The 24,104-nt window shown below is 31.1% G+C and overlaps 1 protein-coding gene across 11 annotated transcripts in view; it reads right to left on the reverse strand.

Annotated features, from left to right (window-relative positions):
- Nucleotides 1-24,104, reverse strand: part of pip (heparan sulfate 2-O-sulfotransferase pipe) — a 390,683-nt gene that overhangs the window by 99,597 nt on the left and 266,982 nt on the right. For 9 of the 11 annotated variants that reach the window (XM_075304207.1, XM_075304209.1, XM_075304208.1 and 6 more), the window contains exon 3: nucleotides 16,200-16,258. In XM_075304207.1, coding sequence (XP_075160322.1) covers nucleotides 16,200-16,258 — 59 coding nt within the window. Of the gene's footprint in view, nucleotides 1-354; nucleotides 695-7,107; nucleotides 7,401-7,480; nucleotides 7,636-7,739; nucleotides 8,303-16,199; nucleotides 16,259-24,104 lie in introns of those variants that run through there. The other 2 variants (XM_075304206.1, XM_075304204.1) reach the window with 2 other exon arrangements.

Genomic DNA, 24,104 nt, shown 5'->3' on the forward strand with positions numbered 1-24,104 from the left:
TCAAGATAATATTTCCTGGGGCGCGACAAAAGATCTCAGTTTGAAGAATTTGTAGAAAGCCTTCATATTACCTTTTGCAAAGAAAATAATACCATCTAAAATTAAAGCATTTGTGATAGAAAATAATCAAACGTCAAAATGTTTTTAGAGTTCGATCTAGAGCCTACATAACATTGAACCGATTTCCTAAGAATTCATTTGTTCGACGATAGAAAACCGTTCCATGAACAGGTAGTAGTTAGCATCGCGTAGCATGTCATAAGTTGCACAAAATGATTCAGCATAACATAACTCCAATGCGACGCCTTTATGCTCAAAATAGAGCGATTAATTATTTTAATATTTAATAATCACCATCATTCTCATTATCCTCCTCATCCTCATCTTCATCATAATCACCATCATCCTCGTCATCATAGTAATCCTCATCGTCGTATTCATCCTCATCATCATATAGATTATTCCGTTTATGATGTTTCTTTTGATGATGTCCTCCAGACTTTTGGTTTGGTTTATTCTCCTCACCACCAAATACAGGTTTCAGACGTTTACCTCCTGTACTATTTTGTCTACGATTTCTACGATTTTTATTCCAATTCCAATTTCGATTACGATTTCTATTCATATGGTTTTGTGGTTTCTGAAGTTGTCCAAATTGTTTAGGCAGTTCCGCAACTCCTTCGTTTGGTAATCGCTGTTGAAAAATCATTTTGAGGAAGTTTCGATGAGTGTTTTTTGTACTCTCGGTTATACATCAAAACTTTCACCAATATGATAATGGGCCATGGCATAGCACTATTTGTTTGTTGTATAGGGTATATATGGAAGTATTTCAATATGAATCTACAGCTTTCAAAATGTTTGTTGGGTATATTAGTATGGAAAAATGGCAGGCAGCATAGGAAGAATGCCATGCGTGAAAAATAAGCATAGAATCGATCAAATAAAATCAAGTATAAAGGGATCACAAAAATTTCCACTTTATTTTGTTGTATTTTAAAAATGGTAAAATTTAAGAAAAATTTAAGAGTTTATAATATTTGTAGGTCGATACTTTTTGTGTTCACTTTTTCGTACACCCAGAGAAGGAATATGATCACCTCAAACATGTTTTAAGAGCAAAATGTAATTTTTGGGTGGTGACCATATAACATGGTTTTCGCAACCATATTATATTCTCGGAAATCATGTATCTGATTTCGGCAAGCAGGTTATGTTTGACGAGAAAATAACATTTTAGTGACAAACATGTTACATGGTCACCATACAAAAATAAAATTTTGCTCTTGAAACATGTTTGAGGTGATCATATTCCTTCTCTGCGTGTATGCTCACATTTGTAATTTGATACTCATATATGAAATTTGTACCAAACGCTCACTCTCACGAACGAAAAATAATACTCATACCCACTGACGAACCAAAATATACTCACAAACACACATTCTCTCAAATGAAATTTAATAATGACTCTCCAAATTCAAATGTTTTAGAATTTCAGTAATATTAGAGTTACCCAGCAAAAAAATTTGGAAGTTCTTCCAAAGGCACAATTTTAAAAGCACTTTCAGAAGATGCACTCCCAATTATGTTCTTTATTTTAACTACCCAGGAATTTTTTTTAATTCAATTTTTTATAACCTGGTTTTTTCATACTTTTAATGGGTAATTTAACTTTTTTTGTTTGTTTCAAATAGGTTAAAAACAGAGTAAGAATTCATAAAATTGTACAAAACATTTAAATTTTGTCGAAAAAAATGCTAAATCCAATCTGAAAAAATTGTGAATTTTTGACAATATTTGAGGTCAAACGTTTCCGACAAGCCTTAGAAATCATTAAAAATTGTAAAAAATCATAAAAAATTATTTATTTGACAAAATATCACAGAATTTTTTAATTTACATCCAAAACATTGAATTCAGATCACACCTACGGAAGTGATGCAAATTCAGTGCAACGGCTGTTGAAATGAAGGACTTCCTTCCTATGACAAGCCCATGTTAAATTCATCGCTTCTGCGTTAATTTTGCACCACTTCCGGATCCAAAAAGAAAATTTTCATTACTTTTTTGGCGACGCTTTTTTTGCTGGGTAGTTAATTCCTCAGCTTCACGGTTTTAGATTTTTTGAAATTTAAGTTAAAGTTAAAAATTCAACTTTTTCTAAAACAGACAACATTTTTTTGTTTAGTGACAACAGAAACAGCAATTGAGACAATGAAATAATTCCACAAATACTGAAACTTTTCAATATTATAATAATAAATAGCAGTTTTGCGGCAAAACTTTTACACGATATCCTTCCATAAATGACATTTTTATACCCTTCGCCACTACTGTGGTACAGGGTATAATAAGTTTGTGCATTTGTATGTAACGCCAAGAAGGAAAAGTCTGAGACCCATCGTTTAGTATACCGATCGTTTTAGAATTAAATTCTGAGTCGATTTAGCGATGTCCGTCTGTCTGTCTGTCCGTATGTCTGTCTGTTGATGTATTTTTGTGCAAAGTACAGCTCGCAGTTTTAGTCCGATTGTCCTAAAATTTGGTATAGGGTCCTGTTTCGGCTCAAAGACGATCCCTATTGATTTTGGAAAAAATCGGTTCAGATTTAGATATAGCTGCCATATATATTTTTCACCGATCTGGTCATAATTGGCGTGTATATCAACCGATCTGCCTCAAATTCCGTACATCCGAATATTTTATGAGTCTCGAAAAACTTGCAAAATATCATCCAAATCGGTTCAGATTTAGATATAGCTCCCATATATAGCTTTCGCCCGATTTACACTCATTGGCCCACAGAGGCCAATTTTTTGCTTCGATTTAGTTGAAATTTTGCACAGGGAGTAGAATTAGCATTATAGGTATGTGTGTCAAATTTGGTGGATATCGGTTCAGATTTAGATATAGCTCCCATATATAGCTTTCGCCCGATTTACACTCAAATGACCACAGAGGCCAATTTTTTGCTCCGATTTAGTTGAAATTTTGCACAGGGAGTAGAATTAGCATTGTAGCTATGTGTGCCAAATTTGGTTGAAATCGGTTCAGATTTAGATATAGCTCCCATATATAGCTTTCGCCCGATTTACACTCATATGACCACAGAGGCTAATATTTTGCTCCGATTTAGTTGAAATTGTGCACAGGGAGTAGAATTAGCATTGCTGCTATGTGTACCAAATTAGGATCGGTTCAGATTTAGATATAGCTCCCATATATATGTTTTTCTGATTTGGACAAAAATTGTCAAAATACCAACATTTTCCTTGTAAAATCGCCACTGCTTAGTCGAAAAGTTATAAAAATTACTCTAATTTTCCTAAACTTCTAATACATATATATCGAGCAAAAAATCATAAATAAACTTTTGCGAAGTTTCCTTAAAATTGCTTCAGATTTCAATGTTTCCCATATTTTTTTTTACTAACATTGTGTTCCACCATTAGCCGACTTAAATTTTGAGTCTATAGATTTTGTAGAAGTCAAATTCTGTCTAGATCGAGTGATATTTAAATGTATGTATTTGGGACAAACCTTTATACATTGGCCCCAACACATTTAACGGATGTGATATGGTATCGAAAATTTAGATCTACAAAGTGGTGCAGGGTATAATATAGTCGGCCCCGCCCGACTTTAGACTTTCCTCACTTGTTCTCTTGAAATATGTTCATATACTTTCTCTGGGTATTTATGGAAATGTATGCATTAGTTTAGATTTTCATAAAGAAATTTTATTTTTATCTCAAACAAAAAACTAATCAAAAATCACAATGGATTTCGTTTACATTAATTGTGAGACAAATTGATATTTCGTAGTAAAAATTTATATATTGTGGCAATCAATTAATTCCTAACATCTTTTAAAAATCTTGTGAGTATTTTGGAGATGTAAGAAAAATAACTTAATTCCTCTTTATAAAAGTTGCTACCTTGTTTGTAAGAAAGGGTGCAAATAATATGGTTTGTTTTCTTTAAACGAAGTTTCTTTGAATCTGCTTGTGTGTGCCCTGTAATCTGGTCTATAAATATAAATTGGCAGTAAGTTTGGCCAGGCCGAAGCTTATGTAGATTCCGTAGAAACTTTTGACAAAATTTTCTAAAGAAATAAAATAGTGACAAAATTTTCTATATAAATAAAATTTTGACAAAATTTTCTACAGAAATAAAATTTTGACAAAATTTTCTATAGAAATAAAATTTTGACAAAATTTTCTATAGAAATAAAATTTTGACAAAATTTTCTATAGAAATAAAATTTTGACAAAATTTTCTATAGAAATAAAATTTTGACAAAATTTTTTATAGCAATAAAATTTTGACAAAATTTTCTATAAAAAATAAAATTATGACAAAATTTTCTATAGAAATAAAATTCTGACAAAATTTTCTATAGAAATAAAATTTTGACAAAATTTTCTATAGAAATAAAATGTTGACAACATTTTCTAAAGAAATAAAATTTTGACAAAATTTTCTATAGAAATAAAATTTTGACAAAATTTTCTATAGAAATAAAATTTTGACAAAATTTTCTATAGAAATAAAATTTTGACAAAATTTTCTATAGAAATAAAATTTTGACAAGATTTTTTATAGCAATAAAATTTTGACAAGATTTTTTATAGCAATAAAATTTTGACAAAATTTTCTATAAAAAATAAAATTATGACAAAATTTTCTATAGAAATAAAATTCTGACAAAATTTTCTATAGAAAAAAATTCTGACAAAATTTTCTATAGAAATGAAATTTTGACAAAATTTTCTATAGAAATAAAATGTTGACAACATTTTCTAAAGAAATAAAATTTTGACAAAATTTTCTGTAGAAATAAAATTTTGACAAAATTTTCTGTAGAAATAAAATTTTGACAAAATTTTCTATAGAAATAAAATGTTGACAACATTTTCTAAAGAAATAAAATTTTGACAAAATTTTCTATAGAAATAAAATTTTGACAAATTTTTCTACAGAAATAAAATTTTGACAAAATTTTCTAAAGAAATAAAATCGTGACAAAATTTTCTATAGAAATAAAATTTTGACAAAATTTTCTAAAGAAATAAATTTTTGACAAAATTTTCTATGGAAATAAAATTTTGACAAAATTTTTCTATACAAATAAAATTTTGACAAAATTTTTTATAGAAATAAAATTTTGACAAAATTTTCTATAGAAATAAAATTGTGACAAAATTTTCTATAGAAGTGAAATGTTGACAAAATTTTCTAAAGAAATGAAATCGTGACAAATTTTTCTATAGAAGTAAAATGTTGACAAAATTTTCTAAAGAAATAAAATCGTGACAAAATTTTCTATAGAAATAAAATGTTGGTAGATTATTTTAGGCTCGAGTGGCAACCATGAACCTCGACCAATTTTGGTGTGATTGGGGATCGTCTATATATTATAACCATATACCGATATGGACCAATTTTTGCATGGCTGCCAGAGACCATATACTTACATCATGTACCAAATTTCAGCCGGATCGGATGAAATTTGCTTCACTTAGAGGCTCCGCAAGACAAATCTGGGGATCGGTTTATATGGGGGCTATATACAATTATGGGCCAATGAGGACCAATTTTTGCACAGTTGTTAGAGACCATACACTAACACCATATACCAAATTTCAGCCGGATCGGATGAATTTTGCTTCTCTTAGGTGGTTAGGATGGGGGGGGGGGGATGGGTGGTATATATATTATAATGGGCCTATGTGGACCAATTTTCGCTTGGTTGTTGGAGACCATATACTTATACCATGTACCAAATTTCAGCCGGATCAGATGATCTTGCTTCTCTTAGAGGAACCGCAATCCAAATCTGGGGATCGGTTTATATGGGGGCTATACGTAAAAGTAGTTATGGCCCATTTCAATACCATCCGACCTACATCAATAAAAACTACTTGTGCCAAGTTTCAAGTCGATAGCTTGTTTCGTTCGGAAGTTAGCGTGATTCAACAGATGGATGGACGGACATGCTTAGATCGACTCAGAATTTCACCACGACCCAGAATATACATACTTTATGGGGTCTTAGAGCAATATTTCGATGTGTTACAAACGGAATGACAAAGTTAATATACCCCCCATCCTATGGTGGAGGGTATAAAAATATTCCTGATTGAAAAATTAATTAATTTCCTCCCTGCTCATTCATAATTGTTTTAATGGTACAATTAAAAATTTAATTGATTTTGGTTATGAGGATATCATAATTTTACAAAAGTTTATACTTTCTTATGAGCTTTCCGATTATAACAATGACTTTTTTATTAGATTTGAGGCACAATTTAATAATTCAATGAAAAGTATTAAATGAAACTATTATTTCAGAATAAAATTTTCAATTAATGTTTTTTATTTGGAAATATGTTTTTTTTATTTGATAAAAATGTTGATTGGTATAATTAAGTTTTTAATTGACATTTTGAATAATGTTCTTTATTAACTATATTTTTTAATTTGATTAATATTTTTTTTTTATTTCCATTTATTTAAGCCCAGAAGCCGTTTTACCGAGTTACAAACTGCCACGTTTTTACCAACCAATTTTTGCAATTGCAATTAGTTTTTTCTGTGTACCTATATATGGATACATGGTGGGGAATAATGCACTCATACATAGGATTTTTTCTGTCTTAATAAACAAAGACGTATACAAATTGGGGCATCTATGATTAGAACTTAAAATGGGCTCCCTTGAGAATAAGATATGATATAATTCCATACATTGCGAGATCAAATATTAATTCCACTATGTATAGGTATAGGTACATAATTCTAAGACATTAGATCTAGGCCAATATTGAAATCTGATCAGATCTAATTCCATAGCAATTAGATATGGTTAGATCTTAACATTTTTCGGATCTACTCATACTTGTACAATAAAAAATGTACGAAAGTTAATGAATAATAAGTTACCAATGTCTATTCGAATGCATTAGGTAATGGATTAAGCATTACCTGTCTAACTAACGGTAATGCATAGTCCATTCATTCATTCAATACCACTTACCCAATTTTGTCTGAGTACTCATAATTGTTAAATTCCAAAAGGGCTAATTGTAACAATCAAATAAATTCATATACAAATATTTTCTTTTTTTATTTAAAATAATATCTAAGTCTCAAGACACTGGTAATTCCCAATTGATCTAACTTTGGGTATACGATTTAAAAAATATTTAAAGGTCTAGAACTTTTCGCATTATGAGCCAAATATACAGCTATATATTGTTTGTATAAACGCTGTTTGCAAAAATGATAAAATTCAATTTCATTGGTTAGATTACGACTTAAAAGTTGACGAGCTTCATCCGTTACGGGGGGACGAAAAGTGTTACGATTGGTTTTATGTAAACGATTTTCGGATTCTGTAAAAAAAGGAAAAACGAAATACCATGAAATCCTTTTGGTGGGGAGAGATCATAAGAGAGAGAGAAATCAAACGTACTATAATATTCATCAGCAGCTCCCGAAAAGAATCGTGGTATATAATTTTCTAAAACTGTTAGGGTAACATTAGTGTCCTCCCAGGAACCCACAACAGCATATTTGGTTTCCACATGATGTTTGGCCCTTTGCATGGCTTCATAGTTGTTAAAGGGCCTTGGGTTTTGTTTTGGGGTAAAGGTCGGGGCAGTGGAAGAAGAGAAAAGAGCAAACGTTTTCTTTTGATAACATATCTCTACAAAAATCAGGAGTTTACTCACATGCAAGTTTCCGAATCTTGGCCACAAAAGAATAACATTTGCCTCCTATGATCACCCAGACCTTTTCGTTCATTATGCACATAGACACATTCGGGATCACCCTTGAGAACACATTCCGAAAAGTCCTTCTTCAACCATTGTATACTGGGTAACTGATATTGTTTGGGAAACATTTTTTTACGTTCAGCTATATACCAGGGAGCACGAATATAATAAAACCAAGAAATAATCCTTTCCACTGGATTTCGTACTAGATTAATGTAAATCGGCTCGGGATAATCGAGATCTTCAAAATCTATATAGGCTACATGTTTGGAATAGGTGCCTGGCTGTTCAGTTTCGAGGATTTCCTCAACCAACGTCAATTCGAAATCATCGGCCAGCATTATGGTTTCCGTATTTCCTGGTTTATCACGAACAGCCTTGAATCCATTGCGTTTACCCAACAACTTAAGAAGTTCCATCATTGCTTGACTTCCAACTTTGGGTACACGATTGAAGAATATCAAATCAATTTCAGCATTTGGTGTATTATTGAGTTTATCCATTGTAAGATCTTGTAACTATTCGAAATAGAACAACGTTGGGGTGTTAAAACTCAGGACATAGATACAATGGACGAAGAAGAAGAAGATTGGTGCAAAAGATCTTAGAATGAACGAGAATATGGGTGCTTTTTTGTGATTTGACAAAACGATTACAGACATTTGGTTCTCTCAACGTTTGGGAAGGTCTTATTAGTATAGGTTGGAATAAGGAATTTTTTATACCTTCCATGGTGGGGGATAATAACTTTGTCATTCCGTTTATAGTACATTGAAATGTTTGTCTCGGATATCGTGTAAAAACCGTCAAATTTTTATTTCTATAGAAAATTTTGTCAAAATTTTATTTCTACGAATATAAGACATTTTGTCAAAATTTTATTTCTATCGACAATTTTGACAAATTTAATTTCTATAGAAATTTTTTGTCAAAATTTTATTTCTATAGAAAATTTTGTCAAAATTTTATTTCTATAGAAAATTTTGTCAAAATTTTATTTCTATAGAAAATTTTGTCAAAATTTTATTCCTAGAGAAAATTTTGTCAAAATTGTATCTCTATAGAAAATTGTGTCAAAATATTATTTTTACATTTACATTTTCTTTAAAACTTTATTTCTATAGAAAATTTTGTCAAAATTTTATTTCTAAAGAAATTTAGACAAATATTTCAATAGACATTTTTTCAAATTTTATTTTTTATAGAAAATTTTGTCAATAACTTATTTCTATAGAAAATTTTGTCAAAATTTTATTCCTATAGAAAAGTTGCTCAAAAATTTACTTCTATAGAAAATTTTGTCAAAATTTTATTGCCAGAGAAAATTTTGTCAAAATTTTATTTCTATAGAAAATTTTGTCAAAATTTTATTTCTATAGAAAATTTTGTCAAAATTTTATTTCTATTGAAAATTTTGTCAAAATATTAGTTTTATAGACATTTTTTTATAGAAATTTAGACAAATATTTCAATAGACATTTTTTCACATTTTGTTTATATATATAGAAAATTTTGTCAAAAATTTATTTCTATAGAAAAATTTGTGAAAATTTTATTTCTATAGAAAATTTTGTCAACATTTTTTATTGCTAAAGAATTTTTTTTTATAGACATTAAGACAAATTTTTCTATAGAAATTTTTTCAAATTTTGTTTTTTATAGAAACTTTTGCCAATAATTTATTTCTATAGAAAATTTTGTCAAAATTTTATTTCTATAGAAAATTTTGTCAAAATTTAATTTCTATAGAAAAATTTTGTCAAAATTTTATTTCTATAGAAAATTTTGTCAAAATTTTATTTCTATAGAAAAATTTGTCAAAATTTTATTTCTACAGAAAATTTTGTCAAAACTTTATTTCTATAGAAAATTTTGTCAAAATTTTTTTTTCTAATGAAAATTTTGTCAAAATATTATTTTTATAGACATTTTTTTATAGAAATTTAGACAAATATTTCTATAGACATTTTTTCAAATTTTGTTTTTTTATAGAAAATTTTGCCAATAATGTATTTCTATAGAAAATTTTGTCAAAATTTTATTTCTATAGAAAATTTTGTCAAAATTTTATTTCTATAGAAAATTTTGTCAAAATTTTATATCTATAGAAAATTTTGTCAAAATTTTATTTCTATAGAAAATTTTGTTAAAATTTTTTATCTATAGAAAATTTTGTTAAAATTTTATATCTATAGAAAATTTTGTCAAGATTTTATTTCTATAGAAAATTTTGTCAAAATTTTATTTCTATAGAAAATTTTGTCAAAATTTTATTTCTATAGAAAATTTTGTCAAAATTTTATTTCTATAGAAAATTTTGTCAAAATTTTATTTCTATAGAAAATTTTGTCAAAATTTTATTCCTAGAGAAAATTTTGTCAAAATTTTATTCCTAGAGAAAATTTTGTCAAAATTTTATTTCTATAGAAAATTTTGTCAAAATTTTATTTCTATGGAAAATTTTGTCAAAATATTATTTTTATAGACATTTAGACAAATATTTCTTTAGACATTTTTTCAAATTTTGTTTATATATATTGAAAATTTTTGTCAAAATTTTATTTCTATAGGAAATTTTGTAAAAATTTTATATTTCTAGAAAATTTTGTCAAAATTTTATTTCTATAGAAAGTTTTTTTAAAAATTTGATTTCTATAGAAATGTTTGTCAAAATTTTATTTCTATAGAAAGTTTTTTTAAAAATTTGATTTCTATAGATTTTTTTTTAAAAATTTGATTTCTATAGAAAATTTTTGTCAAAATTTTATTTCTATAGAAAATTTTGTCAACATTTTATTGCTATAGAAAATTTTTGTCAAAATTTTATTTCAATAGAAAATATTGGCAAAATTTTATTTTATAGGAATGTTTTGTAAAAATTTTATTTCTATAAAAAATTTGTCAAAATTTTTTTTCCATAGACAAGTTTGTCAACATTTTAGTTCTATAGAAAATGTTGTCAGAATTTTATTACTATAGAAATGTTTTGTCAGCTTTGTGTGTTAGTTGAGGAGGAATGTTTTTATTTCTATAGAAAATTTTGTCAACATTTTATTTCTATAGAAATTTTTGTTCAAATTTTATTTCTATAGAAAATTTTATTTCTATAGAAAATATTGTCAAAATTTTATTTCTATAAAAAATGTATCAAAATTGTATTTCTAAAGAAAATATTGTCAACATTTTATTTCTGTAGAAAATGTTGTCAGAATTTTATTTCTATAGAAATATTTTGTCAACTTTGTTTATTAGTTGAAGAGGAATATTTTGAAAAATCTATCAAAATGGCAAAAATTCTACCAATCTACCAAACAGTAAAAATCTACCATTTTTAGTAAAATTCTACCAACTCTGGCAACCGTGATTCCTAAGCCTCTTGGAGGAGTAAATTTCATCCGATCCACTTAAAATGTGGTCTAATGTTTATACAATAATTAGTCCACTTCAGTCCATAATTATATATAGTTACTATATTAACCGACAACCCAAGATTTGACATATGGAAATTCTTAGGTTTTCCATATGGCAATAGAAATAAAATTTTCTATAGAAATGAAATTTTGACAAAATTTTCTATAGAAATAAAATTTTTAAAAAACTTTCTATAGAAATAAAATTTTGACAAAATTTTCTAGAGATATAAAATTTTGCCAAATTTTCTATAGAAATAAAAGTTTGCCAAAATTTTCTATAGAAATTAAATTTTGACATATATTTCTATAGAAATCAAATTTTTAAAAAAACCTTCTATAGAAATAAAATTTTGACAAAATTTTCTATAGAAATCAAATTTTGACAAAATTTTCTATAGAAATAAAGTTTTGACAAAATTTTCTAGAGATATAAAATTTTGCCAAATTTTCTATAGAAATAAATGTTTGCCAAAATTTTCTATAGAAATAAAATTTTGACAAAAATTTCTATAGAAATCAAATTTTTAAAAAAACTTTCTATAGAAATAAAATTTTGACAAAATTTTCTAAAGAAATAAATTTTTTAAAAAACTTTCTATAGAAATCAAATTTTGAGAAAAATTTCTATAGAAAAGCACATATATAGAATATATAGAAATCAAATTTTTAAAAAACTTTCTATAGAAATAAAATTTTGACAAAATTTTCTATAGAAATCACATTTTGACAAAATTTTCTATAGAAATAAAATTTTGACAAAATTTTCTATAGAAATAAAATTTTTAAAAAACTTTCTATAGAAATCAAATTTTGAGAAAAATTTCTATAGAAAAGTACATTTTGACAAAAAATTTCTATAGAAATAAAATTTTGACAAAATTTGTTATAGAAATAAAATTTTGACAAAATTTTCTATAGAAATAAAATTTTGACAAAATTTCCTATAGAAATAAAATTTTGACAAAATTTTCTAGAGATATAAAATTTTGCCAAATTTTCTATAGAAATAAAAGTTTGCCAAAATTTTCTATAGAAATCAAATTTTGACAAAAACTTCTATAGAAATCAAATTTAAAAAAAAAAAAACTTTCTATAGAAATAATATTTTGACAAAATTATCTGTAGAAATCAAATTTTGACAAAATTTTCTATAGAAATAAAATTTTGACAAAATTTCTATAGAAATAAATGTTTGCCAAAATTTTCTATAGAAATAAATGTTTGCCAAAATTTTCGATAGAAATAAAATTTTGACAAAAATTTCTATAGAAATCAAATTAAAAAAAAAAATTTTTATAGAAATAAAATTTTGACAAAATTTTCTATAGAAATCAAATTTTGACAAAATTTGTTATAGAAATAAAATTTTGACAAAATTTTCGATAGAAATACAATTTTGACAAAATTTTCTATAGAAATAAAATTTTGAAAAAATTTTCTAGAGATATAAAATTTTGCCAAATTTTCTATAGAAATAAAAGTTTGCCAATATTTTCTATAGAAATAAAATTTTAACAAAAATTTCTATAGAAATAGAATTTTGACAAATTTTTCTATAGAAATAAAAATTTGGCAAAATTTTCTATAGAAAAAAAATTTTAAAAAACTTTCTGTAGAAATAAAATTTTGACAAATTTTTCTATAGAAATAAAATTTTGACAAAATTTTCTATAGAAATAAAATTTTTAAAAAACTTTCTATAGAAATAAAATGTTGACAAATTTTTCTATAGAAATAAAATTTTGACAATTTTTTTATAGAAATAAAATTTTTAAAAAACTTTCTATAGAAATAAAATTTTAACAAAAATTTCTATAGAAATAAAATGTTGAAAAAATTTTCTATAGAAATAAAATTTTTAAAAAACTTTCTATAGAAATAAAAGTTTGACAAAATTTTCTATAGAAATAAAATTTTGACAAAATTTTCTAGAGATATAAAATTTTGCCAAATTTTCTATAGAAATAAAAGTTTGCCAAATTTTTCTATAGAAATAAAATTTTGACAAAATTTTCTATAGAAATAAAATTTTTAAAAAACTTTCTATAGAAATAAAATTTTGACAAAATTTCCTATAGAAATAAAATTTTGACAAAATTTTCTAGAGATATAAAATTTTGCCAAATTTTCTATAGAAATAAAAGTTTGCCAAATTTTTCTATAGAAATAAAATTTTGACAAAATTTTCTATAGAAATAAAATTTTTAAAAAACTTTCTATAGAAATAACATTTTAACAAAAATTTCTATAGAAATAAAATTTTGACAAAATTTTCTATAGAAATAACATTTTTAAAAAACTTTCTATAGAAATAAAATTTTGACAAATTTTTCTATAGAAATAAAATTTTGACAAACATTTCGAAAGAAAAAAAATTTTAAAAAACTTTCTATAGAAATAAAATTTTGAGAAAAATTTCTATAGAAAAGTACATTTTGCAAAAGTTTTCTATAGAAATAAAATGTTGACAAAGTTTTTTTTTATAGAAATAACAGTTTGACAAAATTTTCTATAGAAATAAAATTTTGACATATAAATATTAATACATTAGATCAAGGCCAATATTGAGATCTGATCAGATCTAATTCCATAGTATTTAAATATGATTAGATCTTATAATTTTTCGAATCTACTCATATCTAATCGTATTAAATTTGATCTATCCATATTTATTGGGATAAGCATTTTAATTAAGACAATGAAAATATTCGTTAATATTACGAAACATTTCGTTGGTGTACAGAGTTTTCGTTGTTCTAATGAAAAATTTCATTAAAATTGTTTTGTCATATGAGAATATACCATAATTGGTTTACTATGGTTTATTATGGTAATTACCTTTAAGCTTACTCGACTGGTGCAGGTAATTTGAGTTGTAATGCATTACTAGTATTTACAATTTAAAACAATCTTTAAAGTTCATCACTTAAAAACTATTTTTGTGATCATAACTTCAAAAAGGTTGTAAACTTCTAAAGAAATATTCCACACAAATACGAACACGTTTGGACAAATGTTGAATTGGTAACCTTCGGAAGAAATATGTGCGACTGATTGCGAAAAATCGTTTGCAGTGAGAAAAACCCCTTGCGAAACAAAAAATGCGAAATGCAAGAAAAAAATCTACAGCCAACATCTAACGAAACGGAAAAATGTGTGCGAAAGAGAAAAATCCATAATTTGAACAATTAAACATAAATACATACAAAACGAATCACAAAATAAAGCTTATACAGTAAAACAAAAACATATACAAATTTTATAAAATAATTATAGAGAATTCCATAACGCTACTTACCTTTTATAGGGGGGAAGAACATTATTCTCATTTCGGATACGGATATGGTACACGCACATACACACATTAATTACAGGTCCACAAAGCTTTAAAGCTTTGGGACTTTGTTTTGTAACCGATGAAGACACAACATGAAAGCTTGTAACATGGTCAATAGAAAAACGTAAAATATTGAAATGACGAGAGAGTGAGAGAGGGAGAAAAGCTTTAAGCTTATATATGTAATATTGAATATTGGTATTTCATAATGAAAATGCAACCGTGAGTTGTAGATTTAAAACCAAAAGAGCTTTTCCATATCTTAACAAAGCTCTTTTCTTTTATTATTACGGTGGTACCTAAAGTGTACTTGGATCATAGTTGGTAGGGAATTGGTAGGAAGTGATAAGGTAGGAGTTGGTGTTCATTGTAAGTGTCAAGTTTTGGGGGAATCTGGGGCGCTTCCTATTTGAGAGGGACTAATTTTTCTAAGGCTGAAGTTATATGGCTAGGATCATTGTAGAAATATTTTGAAAATTATCTCTAGTCTAGTAGTTCCTTCAATTCAAGGAATCTATGTAAAAACTCTACACTTTTTTTGTAGAGAATAACAAATTCTGCTTAAGAGAAAACCAAGAGATTGTTAGTTAGTTTAGATAGCAAAAAAGAGAGACTATAGAGAGAGAGAGAGGCAAAGATATTGCAAAGTTTGTATATAGATATAGTTGTATAAAGAGAGAGAGACATCATGCTCATAGAGATAGCAAAAAGAAATCTAGCAGCCAATTTTAATGCCAATGATTGAAGCTAATGGATATGATTGTCAAATTGTAAATTTCCTAACCAAGAGAAAATACGTAAAGAGCAAATTGTAGAGATCTTGGAGACTAAAGCATCAAAGAACCCCAGATTTTTTCTAGTGATATGTATGAGGATATGTGTATGAGGATATATGTATGCTTTGGTTCCTAAGGATATGGATGGGATGGGATGAAGTGTATGTGGTTATGTAAATTCAAATTTCAAATCTAATGAACATTACAATAATAATGAGTTCAGTATATAAAAACACGCCTGGATTAAAAAAATCCTGGCTTTTAGATTTTTCAAATTAAAATGTAAACTTTTGTTTTTTTTCTACACATAGACCAAATGCATATCAATCACCATTATAATGAGATAATATATAGCTACGTTCAATGATAAAATAAAAAAAAAGTAAAATGATTTTTTTTGTTTGTATACAAATGGCTACCAGTGCAACATTTCCAATTTTTTTTTAACAAATCCGATTTTGTGCGCATTTATCTTTCATTTCGCATTTGAACGAATACTCCTTGGGTCATTGGATTTTTTTTATTGGTTTTAGCACATTAACAACATCTGATACCAATATCTGTTTCCTCGTTTTAATATCCAATATGCTCGGTAGAAGTTTGTGGTATAGATATCAAGAGTTTGAATGCTATAGACTAATCGCAATAGAGTATTCCCAAATTTTACAAAAATACCGTTGATAACCAGGACATTGTCGTTTTGCCATTTTTTTTGTTTGGTGATGAAGGATGATTGCTCTCCTTTTCCAGATGTGGTATGCTGTTATGATTGTTTTTTCAACAATGGATGCATTGGCAAATGTTGCTGATGATTTATGCGAATATGCTGTGTGCTTTCATGAATTTGATAGCGAGAATCATTTAAAGGAATAAACCAAAAGGGACTTACCTGGCCAGTGCTTTTCAAATATTGATAGGTGCCATGTAGAGTATTGGTATCCTCGTGTTCTGAAAAAAAAACCAAAAAAAAGGTTTAATTTAATTTAAATACACTTTATTTCGTTTAATTTCAAGTCAAATGATTTATTTCAATATAATTATAACTAGTATACAAATTCAATTTAATTTAATTTAGTTTGATTTTTTTTGGCGGGAGAGGGTAGGAAAATTCTTTATGCACATGACAGTGTGTCCACACGTGTGCCGGAATCCAATTAGCTACCGGCTAAAAACCAATCCCCCTTTTCTCGAGGGATTAGGTTAGGTTAGGTTAGGTTAGGTGTCAGCCCTATGTATCAGGCTCACTTAGACTATTCAGTCCATTGTGATACCACATTGGTGAACTTCTGTCTTATCACTGAGTGCTGCCCGATTCCATGTTAAGCTCAATGACAAGGGACCTCCTTTTTATAGCCGAGTCTGAGGTGGGATAATCCACCGCTGAAAAACTTTTTGGTGTTCGGTCGAAGCAGGAATCGAACCCACGACCTTGTGTATGCAAGGCGAGCAAGCTAACCATTGCACCACGGTGGCTCCCGGGATTACTACGTCGGAACCGCTTTCGCATTACTTGGATGTGAACCTCACATGGCATATGGTCGTATACTTTTTGTCCGCATCCAGACCAAGGACAATACAAAAAGGGGTTTTTTTTTTTGAGCGAAAAATACATTTCACTAAATTTCAGCAAAAACTCCATTGGAAGATTATTCTCAGAGCTCCTGTAGACTGAATTTAAAAAAAAAAAATAAAATTTTGTTTGTCAACTCTTCAATTTTAAATCTTTTTATACCCTCCACCATAGGATGGGGGTATATTAACTTTGTCATTCCGTTTGTAACACATCGAAATATTGCTCTAAGACCCCATAAAGTGTATATATTCTGGTTCGTGGTGAAATTCTGAGACGATCTGAGCATGTCCGTCTGTTGAAATCACGCTAACTTCCGAAGGAAACAAGCTATCGACTTGAAACTTGGCATAAGTAGTTGTTATTGATGTAGGTCAGATGGTATTGCAAATGAGCCATATCGCTCCACTTTTACGTATAGCCCCCATATAAACGGGCCCCCAAATTTGGCTTGCGGGGACTCTAAGAGAAGCACAATTCATCTGATTCGACTGAAATTTGGTACATGGTGTCAGCATATGATCTCTAATAACCATGCAAAAACTGGTCCACATCGGTCCATAATTATATATAGCCCCCATATAAAGCGATCCCCCGATTTGGCTTGCGGAGTCTCTAAGAGAAGCAAATTTCATCCGATCTTGCTGAAATTTGGTACATGGTGTTAGTATATGGTCTCTAATGACCATGTAAACAATGGTCCATATCGGTCCATAATTATATATAGCCCCCATATAAACCGATCACCAGATTTGACCTCCGGAGCCTCTTGGAAGACCAAAATTCATCTGATTCAGCTGAAATTTGGTACGTGGTGTTAATATATGGCCTCAAACACCCATGCAGAAATTGGTCGATATCGGTCCATAATTATATATAGCCCCCATATAAACCGATCCCCAGATTTGACCTCCGGAGCCCCTTGAAGGGGCAAAATTCATCCCATTCGGTTGAAATTTGGTACGTGATGTTAGTATATGTTATCCAACAACCATGTAGGAATTGGTTCATATCAGTTCATAATTATATATAGCCCCATATAAACCGATCCCCAGCAATATTCATCCAATCTGGTTGAAATTTGGTACGTGGTGGTAGTATATGATATTTAACAGCCATGCCAAAAGTGGTCCATATCGGTCCATAATCATATAGCTTCATATAAACCGATCCCGAGATTTGGTTTTGGAGCCTCTTGGAGGAGCAAATTTCATCCGTGTCAGTTGAAATTTGGTACATTGTGCTAGTATATGGCCGTTAACAACCATGCCTAACTAGGTCCATATCGGTCTAAAGTCAGATAAATCGATCCCCAATCACAATAAATTGGTCCATATCAAGTTCATAAGTGTATATAGCCCCCATATGAGCGACCCCCATATTTCAATTCTGGCTCTTTACCACGTATGGACTAACTCACAATTTAGAAAACGATGTTAAGAAGTTTTAAGATACCACAACCCAAGTAATTCGATTGTGGATGACAGTCTTTCGTAGAAGTTTCTACGCAATCCATGGTGGAGGGTACATAAGATTCGGCCTGGCCTGCGCCACACTGTGGAACAGGGTATTATAAGTTAGTGCATATGTTTGCAACACCCAGAAGGAGACGAGATAGACACATGGTGTCTTTGACAAAAAGGCTTAGGGTGGGCTCCTGAGTCGATATAGCCATGTCCGTCTGTCCGTCTGTCCGTGAACACATTTTTGTAACCAAGGGATTAGGTAGTAATTTAAGCCCAATCGACTTCGAATTTGGCACAAGTATGTGTTTTGGGTCAAAATTGAACCCTATTGATTTTGGAAGAAATCGGTTCAGATTTAGATATAGCTCCCATATATATCTTTCGCCCGATATGGACTAATACGGTCCCAGAAGCCGGAGTTTTAGTCCAATTTGGTTGAAATTTTGCACAGGGAGTAGAATTAGCATTGTAGCTATGCGTGCCAAATTTAGTTGAAATCAGTTCAGATTTAGATATAGCTCCCATATATAGCTTTCGCCCGATTTACACTCATATGACCACAGAGGCCAATTTTTTCCTTCGATTTAGTTGAAATTTTGCACAGGGAGTAGAATTAGCATTGTAGTTATGCGTGCCAAATTTGGTTGAAATCGGTTATGATTTAGATATAGTTCCCATATATAGTTTTCGCCCGATTTACACTCATATGACCACAGAGGCCAATTTTTAACTCCGATTTAGTTGAAATTTTGCACAGGGAGTAGAATTAGCATTGTAGCTATGCGTGCCAAATTTGGTTGAAATCGGTTCAGATTGAGATATAGCTTTCGCCCGATTTACACTCATATGACCACAGAGGCCAATTTTTAACTCCGATTTAGTTGAAATTGTGCACAGGGAGTAGAATTAGCATTGTTGCTATGCGTGCCAAATTTGGTTGGAATCGGTTCAGATTTATATATAGCTCCCATATATATGTGCTTCTGATTTGGACAAAAATGGTCAAAATACCAACAGTTTCGTTGTAAAATCGCCACTGTTTAGTCGAAAAGTTGCAAAAATGACTCTAATTTTCCTAAACTTCTAATACATATATATCGAGCGATAAATCATAAATAAATTTTTGCGAAGTTTCCTTAAAATTGCTTCAGATTTAAATGTGTCCCATATTTTTTTTTTACTAACATTGTGTTCCATCCTAGTGCATTAGCCAACTTAAATTTTGAGTCTATAGATTTTGTAGAAGTCTATCAAATTCTGTCCAGATCACGTGATATTTAAATGTATGTATTTGGGACAAACCTTTATATATAGCCCCCCAACACATTTGACGGATGTGATATTGTATCGAAAATTTAGATCTACAGAGTGGTGCAGGGTATAATATAGTCGGCCCCGACCGACTTTAGACTTTCCTTACTTGTTTAGTTTTATATCCGCTTACAAAGAATACCGTAGTATTGTAATCACGGTTGCCATAATTGGTAAAATTCTATAAAAATTGTAGATTTTTACTGTTTGGTAGATTGGTAGAATTCATTATACTTTATAAATTTTCTATAGATAAATAAAAATAAATTTTTGACTAAAATTTTCTGTAGAAATAAAGTTTTGACATAATTTTCTATAGAAATAAAATTTTGACAAAATTTTCTATGAAAATAAAATTTTGACAAAATTTTCTATGGAAATAAAATTTTGACAAAATTTTCTATAGAAATAAAATTTAATTTTGACAAAATAAAATAGAAATAAAATGTTGACAAAATTTTCTATAAAAATTAAATTTGGACAAAATTTTCTATAGAAATAAAATTTTGACCCTCTTCTTGATTATATTTCTCAATTTCATCTTATAGCGTTGCCCGTCGCTCTGCCCACCGGGTACATCTAAAGAATGTAGGTTCGGCATCATCTGTGACATTTTCTTCATGGTAAATATAATTTTCTGACCTGCATTTCCCCATGCAATGCAGATATTTTCGAGGTATTCCGAAACCAGACAGCATACGAGTCATGTAATACGTCATTTCGCCAAATTGGAAGTCGCTTTTAAGTCGGTATGTCCATCTGCCCTTTGTTCAGTTCCTCCATCATTACTGCCATCTATCTCTGGTCTCTTGTCGAATGTTCGGTATTAAGTCCGTCGCATTTGATATTTTAAATGATGTTAAAACCTTTTGCCACTCACTCGCCTGGAGGTCTATTGGGATCGTTCCTGCTATCACTAACGCCGCTTCCCCCGATACCGTGCGGTATGTTATGCTGAAATAATTCTCAGAACTGTCGTTCTCTGTACTGAAAATAATTTTGTGACGCTAGTCCGTCTCTGTAGGGTCGAGACCCAGATCTCATATCCATAGAGGAGTATCATGTTAGTCATCTCCATAAGTAGCCTTTTTCTGCTTGGAACAGGTTCACCTAAGTTTGCCATCAGCCTGCTCAGTCGCGATGTTATCGTAGCAGTTTTTTCCTTTGCATACTCTATCTGCTTAGAGTACGTTAGTTTTGATTTCAGTCTTAGTCCCAAGTACTTCATTTGTTAGGATTACTATGTCGTCTATGTGCATCTCTATTTCTAGAGGCAGATGTAGTGTCTCGTTAGTAGTAGCAGTTTGGTCTATTGCATGGCTATTTGTAATCCATGTGCCTCGCGCGTTTCATGGTTTGCGTTCAGACTCTTTAGTATTTCTCGCTTTTATCACAGCGGCTATGCCTTCAGCGTAGCCAGCAAGGAATGTATCATCGTGCATGGGTATCTTCAGTATCTCATCGTATGTTGCATTCCAGAAATCTGGTCCGAGGTTTGAGCTCTATGCGGCACTTGAGGCAACCTTCATTCTTCTTACGCTCTCTATAGTGTCATATATCAAACTCGATTCGTGTGAAAGTCTTTCAATATTTTCGTCAAGTATTTCGGTATGTGAAATATGAACTCCAGGGTGTATATTAAGTATGCCCACCTTAGACTCTTGAAAGCGTTCTTAAAATTCAATGTCGCCAGTTGAATTATAGATCTAGAAGCGTGACTGGGGTTGATACTTCTTTAAGGACTCCAAGTGTCCAGGTCTAAAACCGTACTGTCTCGCTGACAGAGCCTCAACAGCCCTGATAACCTTGTCATGTCTTGGTTTGATGAGCCGTTTGAATAGTTTTCCTGCTGTGTCCAGCATGTACAATTGTCTGTACGACAATTACGACGTTGGATCGCCCTTGACCTTGCTGATAAGAACTAGCCTTTGTTCGTTCCATACAATAGGGAAGATATCTACTATTAGGCAGCTGTTGCATGTAGAAAGTAAGGTTTCGGGTCGCTTGGATGTTATTTCTTTAATTACTTTTGCGGGTATGCCATCAGGACCGGGTGCCTCCTTGAGGCTTTTGGCGGCAGTTTGCAGACAGCGATGTTTGTGAGCACCTCTGTCTCGTTCACGTCTTCTCTGATATCATGTCTTGGGAATAAAGTTTCCGCGATGTTTCGCATTTCATTCTCGTCCATCCGTGCCGAGTTCTTGCATAATTATTTGGTATCCTAGTCCACAAGGATTATTTTTTATGTCTAATCTGATCTCTTCGCATTTATCTCTTGATCTTACTTAGACTGTACTGTAATTGTTTCTTTGTCTCTTAGTATGCGTTGTGTTCTGTATCTGCGTCACTCCTGTGTTTTGCCCTGATATATTTCCTACTGACCTTCATACAGTTAAATCTGCATTCATCGATGCCGATATCCCACCAGTATACTGCCTTGCGAACAGTGTTATGCGACGTATTTGGCATGACCTTATGGCAGCAGGTCTTTATTGTTGACATCGTATGTTTGACAATCTGCCTTGCGTCTCGTCTGTTCAGATTCTCCTCCGAGCGACTTTCTAGTTCAAAGACGAATGCATCCCTTTCTTGTTTGTAGACGTTCTATCTCGTAGAAGTCTCCCAAGTTTCTCTTCGCTGAGTAGCAATTTCGCCTTGCAGACGGAAATAGATTTATTGATGGTCATTTCCTGTGTATGTCTCTAGGTCTCTCCATTCTCTTACCTTCTGTAGGTTAGATTAGGTTAGGTTAGGTAGGTTAGATTAGGTTAGGTTAGGTGGCGGCCCGATGTAAAAGTCTCACGTAGGCCATTGTGATCCCACAGTGGTGAACTTCTATCTTATCACTGAGTGCTGCCCGATTCCATGTTGAGCCCAACGACAAGGGGATTCCTTTTTATAGCCGAGTCAGAACGGCGTTCCACATCGCAATGATACCACATTGCACCACAGTGGCTCCCTTTTTGTCCTTACACCCGGGTCGTCGTAATGTGGCTTTGGTGCCAATATTCGCAACAGTCGTGCCCATCCTTGCGAGCATATCTAGAATCTTCCTTCCTCTTGGGTCTGTAGTTCTCATTCGCCACTCAATCGCCCGTGAGTTGAAGTCCCCCGCTATAAACAGATCGTAGTGTCTGAGTCGTGAAAAGTCATCGATTTCATTTAATTTTACATAAAAGTGAGCGATGCTATCACTAGGAGTGAGATAAGCAGCTTGCAATCGTATAATTCGCAATCTGCACCCAAACGAAGCCATTGTCGCGTCCGCTGTCCTTTATGAGTTGCTTGCAAGTTTGAGGCCATATTGCAGCTGTTCCAGTCTCGTCTTCGATCCAAAAACCAGTTTGTCATACTGCTATCTTGCTTACAGATTATACGAAAATCTTCGTCATTTTCTTTCACAATCTGGGGGAAGAGAGCATGTGCCACTTTTGCTTTGTGCATGTGCGTGCAAGAACTTCAGTATGTTACTTGTGGCTTGCCGTGAGGTTACAGCTACGGGATCCCCGATCTAAAATCCGTATGTCAGACTGCTATAATGCTCACTGATTATACCAAAATCTGCGTTCTCCTCTTTCAGTATCTGGGGAGAGAGGGGGTGTGGCACGTTTGCTCTGTGCATTGTTTGCTTGCAAGTACTCGAGTTACAGCTACGGAAGCCCGCAGATCTGTTGCCTTGATCTGTTTCTTTGCCTTCGCTCTTATCACAATGGACTGAATAGTCTAAGTGAGCCTGAATCTTAATCAGGCTGCCACTTTAACCTAACCTAACATTGCCTTCGCTCTTAGAGCAAATGCAACACTTCATGGTGTTTGTGGATTCCTTCATCTTGTGGACCGTCCTACCGCATTTGGTGCAGAGACCCATTACCTTCCTGTCAGGCCCTTTGCAATCCCATTGCATGTGTCCTCATTCAAAGCAACGGAAACATCGCTTGACGTCCTCTTTGTAAAGGGTGATACGGTCAAAATTTGGTCAATATAAACTCGACGTATTTCTTTCAATTTTGCATTTAAAAAACCTGAAAACCCCTCATTTTGAAGGTGTGTGTGTGTGTGTAGAATGTTGCTCCTATTTTGATTTTGGAATTCACTCTTCAGTTGTCAAAATGTCATCCAAGCAAGAAGAGTAGCGTATCAAAATTTTGCTCGCGCATCGCGAAAATCCGAGCTACTCGCACGCAAAGCTGGCAAAATCGCTAAAAGTTGCCAAATCAACCGTTACAAATATAATTAAAGTGTTTGGGGAACGTTTGTCGACAGCCAGGAAGTCTGGATCGGGGGGAAATCGAAAACCGGAAGCTGCTGAGACGACAAAGAGAGTTGCCGGTAGTTTCAAGCGAAACCCTAACCTCTCTCCGAGATGCCGCAAATGAGCTGTGTGTAACGTCTACAACCGTGCATCGAGCCAAAAAACGAGCCGGACTATCGACTTACAAGAATGTAG

This window comes from Haematobia irritans, chromosome 4 (genome assembly GCF_050003625.1).
Source record: "Haematobia irritans isolate KBUSLIRL chromosome 4, ASM5000362v1, whole genome shotgun sequence".
Taxonomy (NCBI): domain Eukaryota; kingdom Metazoa; phylum Arthropoda; class Insecta; order Diptera; family Muscidae; genus Haematobia; species Haematobia irritans.